The following is an 18,942-nucleotide window of genomic DNA, read 5'->3' as shown; positions in this document are numbered from 1 at the left end:
TCTCTAAACCCCCAAGAATCTCATCTAATGAGAAAGCCAACAAGACTAGAGAGCAGCCCTGGCCAGGTAGCTCAGTTGGTTAAAGTGTTATCCTGACATGCCAAGGTTGCGGGTTCAATCCCAGGTCAGGGTGCATACAAGAATCAACCAATAAATGAGTAAATAAGGGGGGAACAACAAATTGTAGGTTTTTTTCTCCTACCTCCCCCCACCTTTCTCTGTCTTCTGATCTAAAAAAAAAAAAAAGACTAGACAGCAAGGTGATGTAAATCAAATGCCAAATTGTGACTTAGGTAGTAGGATACACAGAGGATTCTAAAGAGGGAAGTTTTCCAGAAAGGAGGGACTTGGTGCTCTAACTTGGAACAATGAGAAAGTTCTCAGATGGCCATGACATCCAAGAGCCACCCTGAGGGGAGGGGACAGGAAGCATCAGGTGAGAAGGTATAGCTGAAAACGAGGCGCCAAGGCCAGAATGGCCTGTCTGTCCGGGGTACCCAGAGGCTTGGTTTGGGGGAGCATGGTATTGAGAGGGAAGCTGTGGGGCTGGAAGCTCCTGCCACTTCAGTCACCGAGGGCTGGGTGATGCACGGGTCCCTGGGTAGTGCCCCGAAGTGCAGAGGGACAGGAGGCCTTCAGAATGGGAGGCAAGTCGGCTTGGTGGTCCAAAAAGAAAAGCCAGTCTCAAAAATGTTAACGCTTAAAAAGCCCACAGAACAGGCCCTGGCCGGTTGGCTCAGTGGTAGAGCGTCAGCCTGGCGTGCAGGAGTCCTGGGTTCGATTCCCGGCCAGGGCACACAGGAGAAGCGCCCATCTTGTTCTCCACCCCTCCCCCTCTCCTTCCTCTCTGTCTCTCTCTTCCCCTCCTGCAGCCAAGGCTCCATTGGAGCAAAGTTGTCCCGGGCGCTAAGGATGGCTCCATGGCCTCTGCCTCAAGCCCTAGAATGGCTCTGGTTGCAACAGAGCATCGCCCTTTGGTGGGCATGCCGGGTGGATCCCAGTTGGGCACATGCGGGAGTCTGTCTGACTGCCTCCCCATTTCCAACTTCAGAAAAATACCAAAAAAAAAACACCCCAAAAAAACCCACAGAACAGATACTTCTGCAGCCTAAAATTAGCAGTGCCTTCCTTATTCTGGATGCAGACTTGGGCCCTCTGGTCCTTTCAAACCTTAGCGTGTGGGGTGTAGCCAGAGGTTGGGAATGGAGGGAAGGGGTGAGTCTGGTGTGGGGATACTTACTGGAGCTTGTTTCCACCCGCTGACAGGTGATGCTTGTCTTCCCATCCTCCCACCTCTCCCTGATTAGGAAAAGCTACCCCTGCAACCCCCCTACTCCAGCCTTTGCTTTTCACATGGCCTTAGGTCCCTTGAGTCACAGCACTCAAGAACCTGGGATACTGTCTTACCCACTGGCGCAAAATGAGACGAGTGACTCCGTGTCACACTTCCATTTGTAGCTAACATCCATGGAACCTCCCATCATCTGCTTGGTAGAAGAAGCATCCAGTGTCTCCCGGGCTTCCCCAGGCCTCCCTGCCGTGGCTTCCTACTGCCCCGTCTGCCTCAGTCTCAGCCTTGCTGGGGTCCTCACTCCTCAAGTTCTCCCTGCTTTTCACACCATCCTTCTTTTCTCCAGCTCTTCCCAATTGCACTTCCTTCTCCCCAGTTGAATCTGACCCATCCAAGATCAGCTGCAAAACCCCATCTGATTCTTGAAGTCTCCTCTGGCTACTGCAGCCCGCACTAAGTTTTCTGGGCTCTGTCCCCACCATCAAGTCAGCCCTCTGACTCTTCTGTGATCATTCCACGTGAACCAGTCCTGTCTCCCCATGTCGCAGGGTTCTATGGGGAGAGTATGCTTGTGTCCCTTCAACTCTCTGAGCCACGTCAAGCCCAGTGGGTGCTGGGTGATTGCATGGCCATTGGGTGGTGTGTGAACTCTAACAAGGGGATTGGTACATTGGGGGATGATTGGCTGGGGGAAGGTTTCTTATTCAGAGACAAGAAATCACTTGGGGCAGAGAGAGAACAATGATCTCTTTTAAAATTAGCCCAGGCCCTGGCAGGTGGTTGGCTCAGTGGCAGAGTGTCAGCCCAACATGTGGGTGTCCTGGATTCGATTCCCAGTCAGGGCACACAGGAGAAGCGCCCATTTGCTTCTCCACCCTTCCCCTTCTCTCTCTCTCTCTCTCTTCCCCTCCTGCAGCCATGGCTTTATTGGCTCCATCCAGTTGGCCCTGGGCACTGAGGATGGCTTGGTGGACTCCATCTACCTCAGGTGGTCAGAAAAAAAAAAGCTCGGTTGCTGAGCAATGGTGCAGCAATCCCAGATAGGCAGAGCATCACCCCCTAGTGGGCTTGCCCGGTAGTTCCCTGACAGGGTGCATGTGGGAGTCTGTCTTTCTGCCTCCCCTCCTCTCACTATAAAAAAGAGAGAGAGAGAGAGAGAGAGAGAGATGAACTCAGAGCTCATTCTGGATAAGGTTGGATCAAGCCCCTCCCCTCCACCCCAAGTGCTGGTCCGCAGCTCCACCCGGCCAACTGCTGCTAAGTTTATAAAAGTAGCCCCAAGGAGCGGAAGGTAGTTGTATGGAGGTAGAGGAAGAGGAAGAGAACAGAGCAGCATCAGCAGCAGCAGTCTGGGGGCCCAAAGAGCTGTAGTTCCAGGGACAAGAAGTGCAGAGTGCATAACTGGCGCAAGGAAACCTACTCAGCGTCTATCTACAAGGTGCTGAGGCTGGTAAGAGCTGCGGGCTGGCACTGGGTGTTTGGAGTAGACTGGCAAAGAGCCTTGGGAAGGTGCTGGACTGGGCGCTGGGACTCCGTTTAGTCCCTATGCTGAGACAAGTGGCCTTGTGCACACTGTGCCTCTCCCCAGGTGGCCAAATGTGATCTCAGAGGTCCCTACCCTCTCAGTATCTGTTGTGCACCTGTGGTGTACAGGGGACATTTGAAGCATGCTCCCAGGGTTTTTGGACAGGAAAGATGATGATAGGGAACGTTAGGTGGCATGCAGTCAAAAGACAGAAAAGACCACGAGAAAGTGCTAGGCCACGGAGTCAGTCAGGTACCAAACACATGACGGTGCCAACAAGACGTTTCTGTTAGTGCCAGCTAGGGCGAGCAGCACTTCGTGTCAACTCAAGTCTCGGGGAAGACCTTCCAGACGAGTGGCACTCAGACTTTGAGGGGTGAAGGGTTTGGTCCACCTTACAGAGGAGGAAACTGAAGTTCATAAAAGCTCAGTGGGTTGACTGAGTCACAAGACCTGATGCGGTGGGGAGAAACGTTTTCTTTTTAACTTGGATACAGTAGTATAAAAAAAACAAATGCCTATTTCCATGTCTCTTGGCCTCTGGGAAGAGCCCAATGAAGTGGCTTTACAGTCCTGTGTCCCCAACCTGGGGCTGGGGCGGCAGGCAGAGCCTCTTCCTTAAAGCGGTCCTGCTGTTTCTCCAGGTGCACCCTGACCGTGGCATCTCCTCCAAGGCCATGAGCATCATGAACTTGTTTGTGAATGATGTGTTTGAGTGGCTGACTAGGGAGGCTGCCCGGCTGGCCCAATATACAGGCTGAACCATACTGACGTCCCAGAAAGTCCAGACGGCCGTGCCCCTGCTGCTGCCCAGAGAGCTGGCCAAGCATGCGTGTCCAAGGGCACCAAGGCGGTCACCAAGTATGCCAGCTCCAAGTGACCCAGGACCTAAGATAAATAAAAAGTGAACTTCTCGCCTGACCTGTGGTGGCTCAGCGAATAAAGCGTTAACCTGGAATGCTGAGGTCACCAGTTGAAACCCTGGGTTTGCCTGGTCAAGACACAGATGAGAAGCAACTATGAGTTGATGCTTCCTGCCTCCCTCTCACTTTCTCTCTCTCTCTCCCCCTTCTCTCTAAAATCAATAAATCTTTTTTTTTTTTTAAGTGAACTTCTCCCATTCAATGTGGTGATTTCAAAAATGGACATGTGAAGGTGAAGTATAATTTGAGACAAGGGGTTACACAGGTGTATTTACCACAAGACACAAAATGTAAGACCTGAACCAGCTTCTAACTAGCCTGTAAGATGTTCTCATTGTCCCCTAACGTGTTTCCCTTTCATTTCAGAACAAATTGGTGGGAAGGTTTTTTGAGACACCTAACTTTGCGTCCTTAACTTGATTCCAAGGCTTGCGCTGAAGGCGCCTGAACTCCCGTTCACCATGCTGCTTCCAGGACGGCCTCTGAGGTGTGTGCTCAGTTGTGCACCCCCAGCCCCTCTCCCCACCGCTTTAGAACACCTCGACAATGGGACAGAACCTTTCACACTGGGCTGTTCTGAGGGTGGAGTCCGAGGGGAACCACAGAGGTTCTGTGGGTTGGATGACCAGCTAGCACATCAAGGCCAGCGTGAGGAGTGGGCACCATGTCTGAAGAGTGAGTAGGGGTGGAGGGGAGCCCCTGCAGCAAGCTGCCTCCTGCTCAAGGTCCTGTCAGGCTGGGGCCACTGGGTGGGGAAAGGGCTGGTAGGGGCAGGTTGGGGGGTCCATGCGGGGCCCCAGACTTCCACACAGCAGCCCTGGTGGCTCCAGCCTGCAGTCAGCTTTTGCTCTTCAGACTTTCCTTGAACTGTGAAATCCAGAACCAGGCCTCTGCTCTGTGGAAGGACCCAGGCTCTACACTCATCCCGCACCCGCCTTCCCACCCACTGCCCACCACCCTAGACCACTGTAGCATCCCTGGGCGGCACCCTCAGCCTGGACGGACCACCTGCCTGCTGACTCCAAAAGGCCTCTTCCTTAGTGGGAGCCCCTGAGAGCCATTCTTCATTCCTCTAGTGACTCCCATCTCACACCTCTAAGCCCCCTTGCTTACTGTGACTACCATCTCACTACCCCCTCCCCCCGACGGCCCCTCACTTGGTGCCATAAGTAACCTTCACATCACACCTTCTGGAACCCAAGTTTACACTCCTCAAAAGGTTCAGCAGCGCCCCCTTAAACCCACCACCGTTCCCACCCCTCTGACGCTCAAAGCACCTCAGTGCCCGCTGTCTCTCTCTCCAGATCTTACCAACGCCTCTGGGACGCCTCCCACGTGACCCTGCAAGAGCTGCTGGACCAAGAGCAGCCTCTGCTCCAACCGGTGCCCAACCACGAGCGCCAGTCCTTCCAGTACAGGCTCTCAGTGCTCTACCTGTACTACCTGGGGTTAATGCGTCGGTTCGACACCCTCTACGATCAGATGGTGCAGCCGCAGAAGCGACTGCTGCTGCGGCGCCTGCTGGACGGCGTGGTGGGCCGCGTGCTGGAGCTCAAGGAGGAGATGGTGCGCGCAGACCTGTGCGAGTGCCACTGCCTGGACCGCGTGCTGCTGGACCTAAAGCTCACCCCTGTGCGGAGCTGAGCGGGGGGCGGGACAGCGTGGAGCCACGCCCACACTAGCGGAGGGTGGGGGTGTGGCTGGTCTTGACCTCCCTCCGACACCACTGGGACTTCTTTGAGGGAAGGAGGGGCAAGCAGGTGGATCCCGGGATGGTTTGATCTTTAGGAACCAGGGTGCAGTAAGGCCACATGCAAGTAGTTAGGGGTTGGCTAGAGTCAGGCTAGATGTCCTGCCTGGCTGGGAAGACCCACCAAGGGCGGTCTTTTAATCCCGGTCCGCCAGAAATAATTTCATGCTGGTCCATGTGCGGACGGCAGTTGAAAACCACTGCTCTTAGACGTTTGCTCCTCAAAGTGGGGTGTGTGAACCAGCAGCAGTCAGCGTCACCTAGGAGCGTGTTAGAAATGCAGAATCTCTGCTGGCACCCCAACCCTACTCCTCTGCACTTGCATTTCAACAAGACCCTCAGGAGATCTGAATACAGCAGCAGGTTCTAGAGCCCAGGGCTTCTGCACCGGCCTCCAGCACCCCCCACAGTCCCCCACCAAGGTCACGGTTCACTGTGCCACCTCCAAAGCACTCTCTTGGTTTCCTCAACCAGGTGTGTCAGACTCAGCCTGTGGACTAAAAAACAAACAAACAGATTCTGCTGGCCCTGCCATTCTGATGCGGAGGTCAGCGGAGGGCCTGGGAGCCTGCATTTTAAGAGCTTCCCAGTTGATTCTGGTGCACAAACAGGTTTGGGACCACTGCCCGCCAGCTACCATAAGCCTCTGGAATTCACCTTTGGCCACGTGGTCGAGGCAGGGAGAGAGGGATGACTGCTGGTGAGGTCTGCCAGTACCCCTGGGGGAGATCTGGCACGGAGAAGGACAGTGCCAGGGTCTGTGTAAGTAACTGAAAAGAGTAATGGACCGGCTAGGTGGCCTGGCTTCTGATTCCGGACCCTCCCTTCCCCATATTATCCCAAAGGCCGACCTGCAGGTTCCGATCCCCAAATACTTCCTGCTAGAACAGACCAGCATTCTGAAGAAGCGCAAGCTGATGCTGGCGGAGATCCTGGCCAGCATGGAGCCAGTGTCCTCCAAGGGGGCAAGTTCAGGGGGCACCCTCCCAGACTCCTGTAGTAATAGCCCTGCTCCAGGACACAGGTGGCCCAGTCCTGCCCTGCCCTGCCCTCCACCCACCTGGGAATGCTCTTTGGGCAGTCCATGGCCTCCTTCAAGGCTGCTCCTGTGTCCTTGTCACCTTCTAACACGGAGACAGAAGGGCCAGACTGGGTGCCTAGGTGTCCTGAGAGGATCGCACCCCCCAGCTTGTCCTTAGTGTCTTGATTTCCCAACTGCCCACCCGAGTGCAAGCCCTCCCTCATCTTCTCCTCCTCTGCCTCTTCTCTGGCCAGGGCTTTACGGAAATGGACCGGACAGAAGCCATAATCCTGCTGCAAACAGCTGAGCGGGCCAGGCAAGGCCGGATCCGAGCCACCTTTGTTCAAGAGATTCGGAGACAGGAAGAATGGGACCGGAAGATGAGGGAGGGCGAGTGGCACAACTTAAATCAGGACCAAGCAGTGGTTGCTGTTCAGAAGGTAGCCACCCCCAGCATCCAGGAAGAAGGGTGAGGTAGTCACCTCTTCTAGGAAGCCTGCCTAGCTTAGCAATTGATGACAGAGGTGCAGGTGCTTGGATTCTGCAGCCCCACAACTAAATCCTAAACCAATGACCTTTAGAAGTCAATAATCATGTATCTTGTTTGTTTATTATTTATTCTACATCTCTGTCCCCAGAAGGACTTGAAGTGGGGTACCGTGAAAGCCCTAGAAATAGAAGGATCATTAAAATTAGGTGAGAATAATCCATCATAAGGTAGCAGAACAGATTAGATGATTGTTTCAGAAACTCTCGAGACTGTTAAAAATAAGTCACTAGAATGTACCCTGAGCCTCTTGGCAGCTGAGGAAAGGGATTGTGATGAGAGAACTGATGTGATCCTAGCGTTCTGAAGGTCTTTGTCCTCTGGAGTCACCCTCTAGTTTCTTGTGGAAATAGCATCATCATGCTCCTTCCTGCTTGCTACAGAACACCCAGCTGTCCCCAGATTTCCCCATGCCTTCTTACTGTTCTGATGGGCATTCCACACCTGCCAGCCCCTGCGTGCCCCCAGCACATGGGCCTGGCCATGAGGCTGAGCAGTTGTGGTTTCCATCTTGACAACACTGGAGGCGCCCTGGGACAATTTCAGTGCAGAAAGGTGCACTTGGCTCCTGCAGCTGTCACCACTCCTTGGGCCCTGCTCTGTCCCAGGAAGTCACTTGCCACCTTTTCTTTCCAGAAGCAGGCCCAGAACAGCTGGCGTGGGGCTGGGGTTGTCTCTCCTCCTCCTGCAAGTCCCAATGCCTCAGACACTTCTGTTTACTGGCCCAAGAGAGGAAACGTAGTACCATTTTCTACCAAAAACCAAAAGCAAACAAACCAACTAATAACCATCGTCCCTGAGAACAGATATTCTCTCCAAATGGGATAGATTTTGATTACTGATGGGTAGGCAGTGTCCCAAGAGGAACCCCCCACATTTGGGGACTTACCCAACATCCAGCTGCCACATGGAGAAGGAGGAGGTCCTCACTGATAAAGCAAGCCTTTTGAGAGGAGGGAGGGTCAGCCCCCAAGACAGAGTCCCACTCACTTCCCCACAGGAGCCAGTGCAAGTCATGTCCCTGTTGTCAGACATTGGGGTATGGAAATCGTACATCCCGATGTTCGAGTCCTCCAGGATGTATAGTAATCGGAGGCTGTTACTATGGGCCTTTCCCAGGAGCCAGGACAGGAGCCTGTCCTGCCTCCCTCCATCCAGTGTCCCTCCACCCCTCCACCTGCTGGCAGCAGCCTGTCCACAGGTCTGAGAGTGGCAGGCATCCTGGAAGAAGGGCACTGGGGGAGAAGTCAGGAAGCTTGGCTCCCTGGTCTCCGCTCTGCAGTGACAGACTCTGGGCCTGGGAGAGACCATGTCCCGTCTCCAGCCTCAGTTTCCTAGTGTCAAAAATGCAGGAATTCCCTAGGGGAGCTCCATAATCTCTAATAGCACTGATGTTTACGAGCCTGGGTGGATCTGAATATTCATTCCAAATGCTACAGGAATTCTGAGACATGAGAGTGTTAAGTGCTCCTCGGAGACTGTGGACCTTGAACTCTTGTCTGTGCCTCAAAAGATACAGCAGATTCAGGGGTGGAGATGAGGAGGGATTCCTGGGGGGCCCTGTGGGAACAAAGCCTTGGAGCTGGATGGCTTGGGTGCATCCTCGCCCCAGCCTGTTCTGGGCTGTTCCTGCTCGGAGGACAGCTGCCCGTGAGCTGCCCCTGCACCAGGTGCCTCTCCAGCTCCTCCCAAACCTCCCCTAGCCAGACCTTCTGGAAGGTCCTCAGAGAAATGCAGTGTGAGGACTGTCTGGGCCCGTGTGTCCCCCCAGGTGTGGAAAGGTTACCTGCAGAGGAAACACACTCGGCAGGACCGGCAAACAGAGATGGAGTTCATCGGCATGGTGAGTCTCTCCCTGGCCACATGTGGGGGTGCTGGGCTGGCTGGTGCACGGGACACCTCCCCAAGTCTGCTCCCTCCAAGCCCCAGCCCTCCCCAGAGCGCAGCACTGCACAGCCCTCCCTGCCCACACCATCCACACTTGGGACTGTGCAGGGCGTGATGGAGAAGGGAACGCCAGCCCCATGGAACCTGAGGAATCCTTCAGGGTTCGGTTGGGAAGGAAGACAGGAGACCAATAGCTGAGCCATGTCCCTTACCATCCTCCTCTTAGAGCCCTTGGAAGGATCTCAAACGTGGGTCTGGCATGAGGGATAGTAGCACTGAGTTTCCTGGACCCATCTGTGCCCCTGTCTGGGAGAGAGGCTGTGCAGGTGGGCCCAGCAGAGGGAGAAGGCCACTGGCCAGTGGGAGAACCGCTGGGCCCAGGTGGGATGGGGCACACCCCACATACACCAGAGCATTTCCAGAGCCCTAGGCTCCCCACTTGCCCAGGGGACGCCAGACTCGCTTCTCCTCTGCATGAAGGGAGCAGGGCTAAGTGTGAACACATGAGGTGAGAGTGTGCACATGGGGGAGTGTGGGTGGTCAGAGGAGCAGAGCCTGGGCTGTGTGCCCAGGGGTTGAACAGGCCCTGCTCCCTGAATCTGTCTGTCCTCTGCTCTCTGATGCTTCCTTCTTCATCCAGCGGGTCTCCACTAACTTAAGGCGGCAGGGGTGAGGGACATGATCCCTGAGAGAGCCCGTGGAGGCCTGGTTGAGAATGGGGTCTGGAGGGGGAGCTGGAGTGACAGGTGACAGGCCTGGGGTGGCTTCTCTAGGAGGCGTGGGGGCTTCAGGAGGTGGGAGGGGCCAGGGTCTGCTCCATGGGAGTGGAGGCCAGAGACTTGTTGGGGGTCTGATGGTCAGGCTTTGGCGGGGAGGGGGCGGGGGGCACGGCACAGCAGTGAGTGAGGAATGAGCCCGGCCGCCTGGTCCCATCAGCAGTGTGAGCTCAGCGTTTTCAGTAATTGTCTCTGCGCAGAGTGATATTTAAAATACATTTGGGAGCCAATGAGGCAGGAAAGTGGCTGCGAGCGCGGCTGCCGACGTGGCATGCTGGGTGGGGGGCACGGTGGGGGCTGGGGCCGGTGGCTTGCAGGGGAGGGTGGGCCGGGGAGGCAGGCAAGGGGGCCCGCCCGGGTGCATCTAGCCAACTCATTACCAGAGTAATTTACACAGCCAGTTTCGGCTCCAAACAATTTCTCCCGATGCAGGCCTGCCCAGCATTTCGTGTGGGTGTGCATGCGAGGCGCAAGTGTAGGGAATGCGTGGGGGGGCAGGTGTGTGAACCTGAGGCCGGGTCCTTCTCGCTTGCAGTCCTGAGCCCGGTGGTCCCCTTCCTGTGTCCCCAGCTCCCCTTGCCTAACCAGGTGGAGCGCCAGGGCTCCACGTCCCCGACCACCCTCATGGAGGACGTCAGGCGGCTCCAACAGATGGAGAAGGAGGAGGAGTTCCAGTTGGCTGCGGTGAAGACCCAAGACGCTCTCAGAGAGACCGAGGGACCCAACATGAGGGAGAAAATTAAGGAGCAAATCCGAGAGTGGTTTATCGAGTGCCAGTCAGTGTCCCCAGCCTCAGCTGAATCAACTCTCAATGCCTTTTCCTTCTCCCCCCACCTCGTGTCCCTACACCTGTCTTGTCCTCTGGTCTGGCCTTGGCCCTTTGGTCCATTCACCCCCGTCCCACCAACACACTGCTGACACATTGGCTTAAAGCCAGGGGGCCCCAAACTACACGACCGTCTCCGCACATGACTTCCTACTTCCCCAGATGGAAAAGAAAATGTTAGAATAAGATGGGGAAAGCATTCAAGAATGTCCCTGAGTAACCTGTCCTTTCTTTCTATGACTGTCTGTTCTTTCCCTCTCTCCCTCAGTCTCCCTGGTCTTTTATCTTTCCCTACCCTTCTCTACATTCATCCACCCACCCATCCACCCATTCATCCATCCGTCCATTCATCCATCTATCCGTCCATCCCTCCACCCACCCACCCACCCATCCACCTATCCGTCCACCCATCCGTTTGTCCATCTGTCCATCCGTCCATCCACTCACCTGGCTGTCCATCTCTTTGACTATCTTATGTTCACCTAGTGCCCTTACTGGCCGATTTCCTGAGTATCCAGATGAGTCTTTAGGTGGATCTTACCTGATCTTCTCAGACAAGACTCCGGAACAGGTACCCTGGAGGTGGGGGCAGGAGACTTTCTGAGGCTGGCGGAGTCTGAGGTTACAGGGAGTACTAGTGTAAGCTGGAGGGGGGTGCCAGGTGAAATCAGCCCCCATGGAGGCAGAGGTGGCTGGAACAAACATGTCGTTAGGAAGACTGCATGGGTGGCGGCGGAGAGGGGTGGTACCTGCCTCTGGAGAAGGCATGGAGGGGAGCTGTCCGGTGAGACTATGGTGGCTCTAGAGCCCCATGGGCCAGGAGAGAGCAGTTGCTCTGGTCCAGACACTTCATAACCCTGTGCCCCACTTCCTGGATCCCCAGAAATCTCTGGACTCTCAGCCATTTGGATGCCCCAAGTTCCCCTAGGCCTTGGCAATCCTGAATCCACCCCAGCCACAGGTCCTGGGTTTTCTTCTCTAAAATGCCTTTGGTCCTCTCTGAAGCATCTCTTGTCCCTGGTCACAGGTAAAGATGGACCTGGAGGCATATCTCCAGGAGAGCAAGAAGAAGGACCAAGACAAAAACAAAGAGAAGGAAAAGGAGAAAAAAGAGAAGAAGAAAGGGAAGGAAGAAAAGACCAAGAAAGAGGGAAGGCAGCTCCTGGATGTGTGAACAAGTGGGCAGGGGGGAGCAACGTCTGAGGGGATTCCCGGTGGGAAGGCTAGTCTGGGTGAGAATTGGGGTCAGACTTTGTGAAGGGGTCAAGGTCAAAGGCTGTTTCTGTTCTAGGAAGCAGATGTGATGCTGCAGGTGTTGCCATCCAAATTTATACCCCTGATCAATGCCGGACATGAGGAGTATAAAAGTAAGGGCAGAGAAGACTGGGAAGCGGGAAGCTGCCCAAGCCCTGTGGGGCCTTGGACCAACCCTCGGTCCTGGGGAAAGTGGACATGAAGTGTATGGGTCATGAGGTGGCAGTGTGGGTGTGTAAGCCAAGGGGATAATGCCAAAGGGAGAGGGACGGGGGCAGTTACGGGTTTGGGTCCAAATCCTGCAGTCACAGGCCGTGGCATCAGGCCCCTCTGTCTATGGTCTGGGGGAAGCAGTACCAAGTAGCAGGGTGACCAGCCTGGGTCAGGTTCCTGGCCATTGTGTGCATGTGTGTGAAAGACAGACAGGCAGACAGAGAAACAGAAAGAGAGAGACAGAGAGAGAGGTGGACCAGCATGGGTCAGGCTCCTGGCCCATGTATGCGTGTGTGTGCGTGAGCTCACCTGGGACTCAGAGCTTCAAGCCACCCATCTCTCTATGCTCAGATATGTGGAAGAACTGGCAGAAGACCATATACCCTGATCAGAGCTTTGATGCCGAGGCCCTCCGGGTGGAGAAGAGGAAGGAAATGGAGAAGGATGTCCGGGTACAGGTGAGCACTCTGGCTCCAGGCCTCCCTGGAAGTTCCCTCTTCCCACCAGGGTCTCCAGCTGCTTCGGGCTCTGTCCACTCTATCCTGTCTCTCCCCATGCCCATGCTTACCCTCTGGCCACTGCCTTCCTGGCATAGTCCATCTCAGACCTCTGCCTCCCTGAGTCCTTCTTTCTCCCTCGGGTGCAGACACAGCCCGGAGGTGAGGACTGGCGGTGCTGTAAGCCAGGGTCACACCCACCACCATCTTCACCCACCCTTAATCTGCTCCTGCAATTCACCCTGGGAAGTGTTAGGTCATGTGGTCTTTCCAACAACCCTTGAGGTCAGCACCGTGATTTTCCCACTGTTACTCATGAAAAACTGAGGCTGAGAGGTCACGCAACTCCTCAAGATCACAGACACTACAGCTGGGTCTGAAGCTTCAGCTGAAAGCCCCCCCCAACTCCATCCTGAGGGCTTTTCCCCACATCGATGCCGGTTGAGAACAGGGTTCCTGCAGGTGCAGAATATGGATTAGGTCTGAGTGTGGACAGGTGCAGGGACCAGGGACAAATGCCAAGGCCAGGGGTTCCAAAAGAACACATAGGAAAGTTAGCTACCTGCTGCCTTCACTGGGCTCAGGAGCTCTGCTCTGAGGCTGCTGTCTTCCTGTCCACCCGGCCTCCTGGGCCTCCTCTTCATCCTCGCCTCACCTGCCCCTCCTCCCCAGCCCCTCCCCCTGCTCTCCCTCCTGCCCTGCCTCTCCCCTGCTGCTCTTCCTCACCCCCTACCCCTCCTCCCGGGGCCCGCCCCCCTCGCCTGCCCCTCCACACACTGCTGTCTCTGCAGGTGGATGAGCTGATGCGTCAAGAGCTAAAGACCCTGCGCCTGGCTGTGGACCTGGAGGTGGACAGACCTTTCAAGGCTCCGAAGGCAAGATGAGGGGCCTGACCGGACAGGAGAGGGCACACAGTGTGTGTGTGTGTGTGTGTGTGTGTGTGTGTGCGCGCGCGCGCACGCGCGCAGGTAGGGGAGGGGACAAAAAACACAAGACAATTTCCGATATGCTTATTTCCAACCAGAAGAAAGCTGGAAAGAAAGCTGGGGGGAAGAAGGAAAAGGACCTGACCCCAGACAGGTAGCAGACCCTCCCACCTTCTTGTGGGGGGTGGAGTGAGCCCTGGCCCAGGACACATTCTACTGATGGCCCATGTTCTGCTGCTGTGTGACCTCAGGGAAGTCACTTAACTGTTCTGACTCCCCGTGCATATTCACCAAGCACCTCCCCTTCCAAAACTCCCAAGAGAGCTTGTGAGGATCAGACAGAAGCATAAGCGAGCGCTTTCAAATGACGGTACAGAATGAGACGGGAATTGAGCCTTGTTCTACACACTCCCTTAAGCAGTTCTGTCCTTTACAAAACCGTCTTCCCCTGGGCTTCTCACTCTGGGTCATGAAGAACTTGTCAGTGGTCCCTTCCTACTCACTTCTCTAGTGAAGTGAGTCATGGGCACGGTGGCATTAGCTGCTTTAATGGTCACCCCTCGCATAGCGTGTCTGCCTTAAAGTTGTGTTCTAGGAGGAGGGTGAGGTGTTAACGGAAGCCATGTCCCAGAGGGCGCTGGTCCCTCTCACACCCTCTCAACCCAGACAGAGCACCCTCTGTGTGTGGGCAGACTGCCTTCCGGGCCCAGGGGTTTGTACCACACCTTCTGGTGCTGGCTGTCTGGTGGCACTATTGATATTGGTTACAGGATGTGGGGCAGGAGGGCCCTTTAGCCCCTCAAGCCCCTCCCCTCATTCCTGCAGCAACACCCCACTTATCTCTGTCTCCGTATCCCTTCATCCCTGGGGGGGGGGCCCTGCGCCATCCTCTGCCAGGTCTGTGGCCTCACTGTTTGAAGAGCTTGTCAGCTTTGGCATTCTAAAGAAGAATAAGGCAGTGGCATTGAAGGACTTTGTCGGTGAGACCCCTCCCCTGTGCCTGTTCCCAGGCAGAGGAATGGTGCCCACGTCCCCCCTGCCCCCCCCTCCATAGCCTTCCTGGTGTCCTACTACTAACTTTCTTCTGAAGTGAACCTTCTCCTTGAGTGATTCTCTCTCTTGGCCCTGTCCAAGTGGGTGCCACTCACCAGGTGGCCCCCTGTCCCTCAGGTGACTGCCTCTATCTTGGATCCATTCTGAATCTGGCCAACAAGTTGCCCATGCCTTCCCTGTTTGACACTCAACAGAACATAGCCTTGTACGGGGTCCTCCGGCTTGGTGAGAGGCCTTGGGGAAAAGGAGTGGGGGGGGGGATCGTAGGGTGGTTCAGACACATCCAACCTGGGCCTCCAATGCCCCATGCCAGGGACCCATGTTGGACTCTTCCTGCTTGCCCCCACCCCTTCTGGAGGTCTCACACTACCTGGGCCACCCCAGAAGTCATGTGGGCTCTTGACCTGCTGAGGAGCCCACACCTCCAGCTCCTTACTCAATCCTAAGTGACATCCTGTAGTCTGTCCCATTCCCAGAAGACTGGGGTCTTTCTGAACTGGTTGGTCCCATGCCCTTCATAATTCAGGGGTGGAACAGATGGCATGAGAAATAGGAAAGACATTGGAAGGGGCAAAGTGCTTCCTCCTGATACCCACATGTAGTCATGGTGATGACTAAGCCTCTGGGCTGCTGCTCTCAACATGCTTGCTGGGGGGACTGCTCAGGCTGTGGGGGAAGACAGTGTAGCCAGGATCCGAACTTCATCCCACCCAGCCCCAGGCCTTTGACCTCACCTTACCCAACGTCCTATCCCCGGGCCCTAGCCGGCCCCCTGCCAGCCTCTTGTCCATGTTTCCTCTCTCAGGCTCCCAAGATATACACTCCATGGCTCCCCTCATCCGCTCTATCCTCCTGGTGGGCCCTTCTGGCATGGGGAAGAAGATGCTGGTCAATGCTGTGTGCACAGAAACCGGTGCCAATCTGTTCGACCTGTCGCCTGCCAACCTGAAGGGCAAATACCCTGGCAAGGCTGGGGTGCAGATGATGATGCATCTCGTCTTTAAGGTTTAGCATTTCTAGTACTCAGACTCTGACAACTAAAGCTGGGTGGGCTTTATGCCTAGTTGGCATGACTTCAGGAGCTGGTAAGGTCCTTACCAAGACCTGCTAGGAGCTGGTTGGCACCTGAAGCCCCAGTAATGGAGGAACTTGGGGAAAATGGGAAGGAAGGATGAGGCTTAAGATGTAGCCACCCTTACTCCCCAGGGAGGGCAGGGACTCTGCTCACACTAAGGTGTGATGGGTGTGCAGAGGGCTGGCAGTTGGGGTTGGCAGGATGTGGGAAGTAGAGGCTGATGCTCTGAAGCCGCCATTGTCTGAGGCTGGCCCTGACCCTGGATTGGAGGTAAGCTTTGCCCAGGGATGTCTACTTATTTATTTATTATTGATTGATTGATTTTTAGAGGGACAGAGAGAGAAAGGGAGAAGAAAGAGCATTCATTTATTGTTCCACTTAGTTGTGCATTCATTGGTCTCTTCCTGTATGTGCTTTGATTGGGGATCAAACCAGCAACTTTGGTGTTTTGGAACCACGTTCTAACTGACTGAGCTAACTGGCCAGGGCCTGGGATGTCTAATGTCAGGTTTCCATTCTGTGATCTGTCCAGGTGGCTCGACTCCTCCAGCCCTCGGTGATCTGGATCGGGGATGCTGAGAAGAATTTCTATAAGAAGGTTCCAAAAGAAGAGAAGGAGGTGAGGGAGTGTGGGAGGCAGCTCAAGCCCCCAGTAAGCCACTCCGAGCCTCAGCCACTGTGTGGCCTTGGACAAGTGTCCCGTCCTCCCCCTGTCTTATTGCCCAATCCTTAAAGCAGAACTGACTCCCACTCCCATCTGTCCCTCAGGGTCCATGTGAGCGTGGACAGGTGCCCTGAGAACTTAGAAGCCTGTGGGATCAGTCACTGTGTCCCCACCCCACCCCACCAACCCTGTCTTCCCAGAGCAGATGGACCCAAAGCGCATAAGGAAGGACCTTACCAAGGCCCTGCGACTGCTGAATCCCGGAGATCGTGTCCTGCTGATAGGGACCACCAGCCGGCCGCAGCTCGCCGAGATGAAGGGGCTGTGTCAGACCTATGAGCGTGTCCTCTTCATGCCACAGCCCGATTATGCTTCTCGCTATGGTGCGGCCTGGCCAGGGGTGCGGTGACGGGCCACCAGACAAGGGGTCCCGGGACCACTCCTGCCATATCCTCCCCACCCTTCTGCCCATTCCCCACCATGGCTCTGAGCAACACCTCCACAGCCAGGTGCTCTGGAAGGGCTGGCCGCTGCACAAGCTACCTAGCGGCCTAGGGCCTGGCCTGGTTCTGTGGACATAGGGACACGGGCAGGCCACTGAGGTCCTCGCATCTCATGTCCTTGTGTTGAGTGGGGAGGGTGAGTTCTACCTTCTGGGGAGGAGAGGCTCACTGTCCAGCAGCACACAGCTCCTTCCAGACCCAGGCGAGGCGCCCACGGCCTCTCTCCCTCCTGCCCTCACCCCTACTCCTGTGTCCTCCCCCACGACTGCAGTGCTGTGGAAGCATTTGCTGTATGCCCAGGGAGTCCAGGTGACCCAGAGCCTGGACATCAGTGCTCTGGCCAAGGTGTCCGATGGCTACACATCAGGCCACATTCTCCAAGCCATTCGATCGGTACTCACCCAGCGGCGGATGCTGCAGTTGTCCAAGCGGCCCCTGGTGGCCTCAGAGTTCCTGAGTCACCTGGCGAAGCTGGAGCCAGTGTACAGGGAGGAGGAGGAGTCCCTGAAGGTGAGGCTTGTGACCAGTGGGGGGGGGTAGAGGGGAGGGAGAAAGAGGGGGGGGAAGAGTCGTGGGCCAGTACCAGCCAGGGAGTTAGCCCTCTACAGCATGCCTGGGGCCCCCCTCTCTGCTTCCCCTTGGAGCTCAGCCTGGGAGGGAAGGACACGTGGGCAGGACTGGCTCACCTGGTGACCCGAGAGAGGGAGCCTGAGAACACCATCTGTGTATTGGGAGCCCATGGCTGGTTCTGGCTCCAGCTGCCATTCTCTCCCTTACCTGTGAGTCAGTGGCCACCCCTATGATGGTGGGATGGTCATGGGAGCCCAGAAAAGAGGACTGCAGGCGGGAAGAGGAGGGCTAACCCCTGGCAGTGGCTGACACGGTGGCCTGGAACATGGAGTGGGAGCAATAGAAACCCTGGCTCTAGCAGGTTGCCAGACCCAGGGTGGGTAGAAGGAAGGCTGCTGTGGACACAGATTCGTAAACATGGAGGGGGTGAGGTCAGCAGGCAGAACCGAGGGCCAGATCCGATGCACTCACCCTCCTCCTCCTCCTCCAACCCAGGACTGGTACTTCAACATCCCACTGGGCAAGAAGAGGACAAAATTTAGCGAGTTCCTGGATGCCGAGGAGGCTAAGCTCACAAAGGAGAAGAAACGGAAGTGACTGCCAAGGCTAGGTGTCCCAGAGGAGCCGCGGGACCAGGCAGCGCCTTCTGGGACAGGGGACCAGGGGGCAGAGGCATAAACTGCCTGGATGGCTTAGGGACCAGCTGTCTTTGTCCATCTCTGTGCTTTTGTCCCTTGTCCCATGTCCCCTGCTTCCACCTGGTACCCCTTGCCCCATCAAGATCCCTGTCCTCCAACTTCACCCTGTCATTTTTCTGTCCTGATTCCCCATTCCTTTTCCCTCTCAAGGTGTGGAGGGGAGGAGAACTTGGAGAAAAGGATGGGGAAGGGAAAAGGAAGGTCTAGGTTAGTAGAGAAAGAGGGAAAAGTAGGAGTCTGGAGGTCAGTTGACCAAGGTCTGGCCTTGCTGGGCACTGATGCCCTGTGGGGGTTGCATAGTCCTTTCCTGTGAAGTGAGGAGAGATCCCAAGGTCCCTTCTCCTCTAGGGTCAGATTATTCCTCCCAAAGGGTCTGGGAAGTCAGGGACATGGCGGGGTGGGAAGGAGAGAGTGTGGGTAGGTGAATGAAGGTGCTTGTGGCTGCTGGTCGATACGGCGCCTTTTCTGAGTGGTCTTCGCCTCTTTTCTCTGGAGGGCCCCCTCCCACCTGCCTGAGCTCAGCACTCTGTCTTTGACCCAGAGCCTGGCCCCAGGGGCATGAGCGGGATGCAGCACCTGCCCTTAGGTGGAAGTCTGTCTGTGGGTCCCCCAGATAGGGAGAGAAGAGCTGGAAGGGCCAGAGGTGGGAAACACAAGGGGCCCCAGGTTCTTCCCAAAGAAGCCATGTAAAGAGGGTGTTAATAAAGGTCAAGGTGTGTTCCAAGGATTGTAAGGGCAATGGGAACCTGGTGAGGTGAGACCGCAGGGGACTAGGGCTAGCTGTTATGGTCGGCAGTAGCTCAGCTGAGCCCAGGGGCTGGTTTGAGTTTTCTTCCTCCCTTGTTTCATTTAATCTCCACAAATGAAGGTAGTCTCATTATCCTAATGTACCTGAATGGGCAGGGCCACTTCTTCCTCCTCACTTTCCAGCTGAGACTGCTTC

General features: G+C 55.7%; 1 protein-coding gene across 1 annotated transcript; it reads left to right on the top strand.

The window, feature by feature from the left end:
- Positions 1 to 4,403: 4,403 nt before the first annotated feature.
- IQCA1L (IQ motif containing with AAA domain 1 like) lies at positions 4,404 to 17,898 on the top strand. The gene is made up of 19 exons (XM_066386566.1): positions 4,404 to 4,414; positions 5,044 to 5,371; positions 6,335 to 6,454; positions 6,765 to 6,950; positions 8,829 to 8,900; positions 10,291 to 10,496; positions 11,033 to 11,117; positions 11,574 to 11,714; positions 11,838 to 11,913; positions 12,365 to 12,471; positions 13,302 to 13,385; positions 13,535 to 13,590; positions 14,334 to 14,416; positions 14,607 to 14,714; positions 15,295 to 15,494; positions 16,097 to 16,183; positions 16,434 to 16,611; positions 17,003 to 17,241; positions 17,797 to 17,898. Exons 1-19 carry the CDS (start codon positions 4,404 to 4,406, stop codon positions 17,896 to 17,898), a joined length of 2,469 nt encoding a protein of 822 aa, XP_066242663.1.
- The last annotated feature ends 1,044 nt before the right edge of the window (positions 17,899 to 18,942 follow it).

Source organism: Saccopteryx leptura, chromosome 5 (assembly GCF_036850995.1).
Source record: "Saccopteryx leptura isolate mSacLep1 chromosome 5, mSacLep1_pri_phased_curated, whole genome shotgun sequence".
Lineage (NCBI taxonomy): Eukaryota > Metazoa > Chordata > Mammalia > Chiroptera > Emballonuridae > Saccopteryx > Saccopteryx leptura.
The sequence above is the reverse complement of the archived record's forward strand: the minus strand, read 5'-3'. Positions and strand labels throughout refer to the sequence as shown.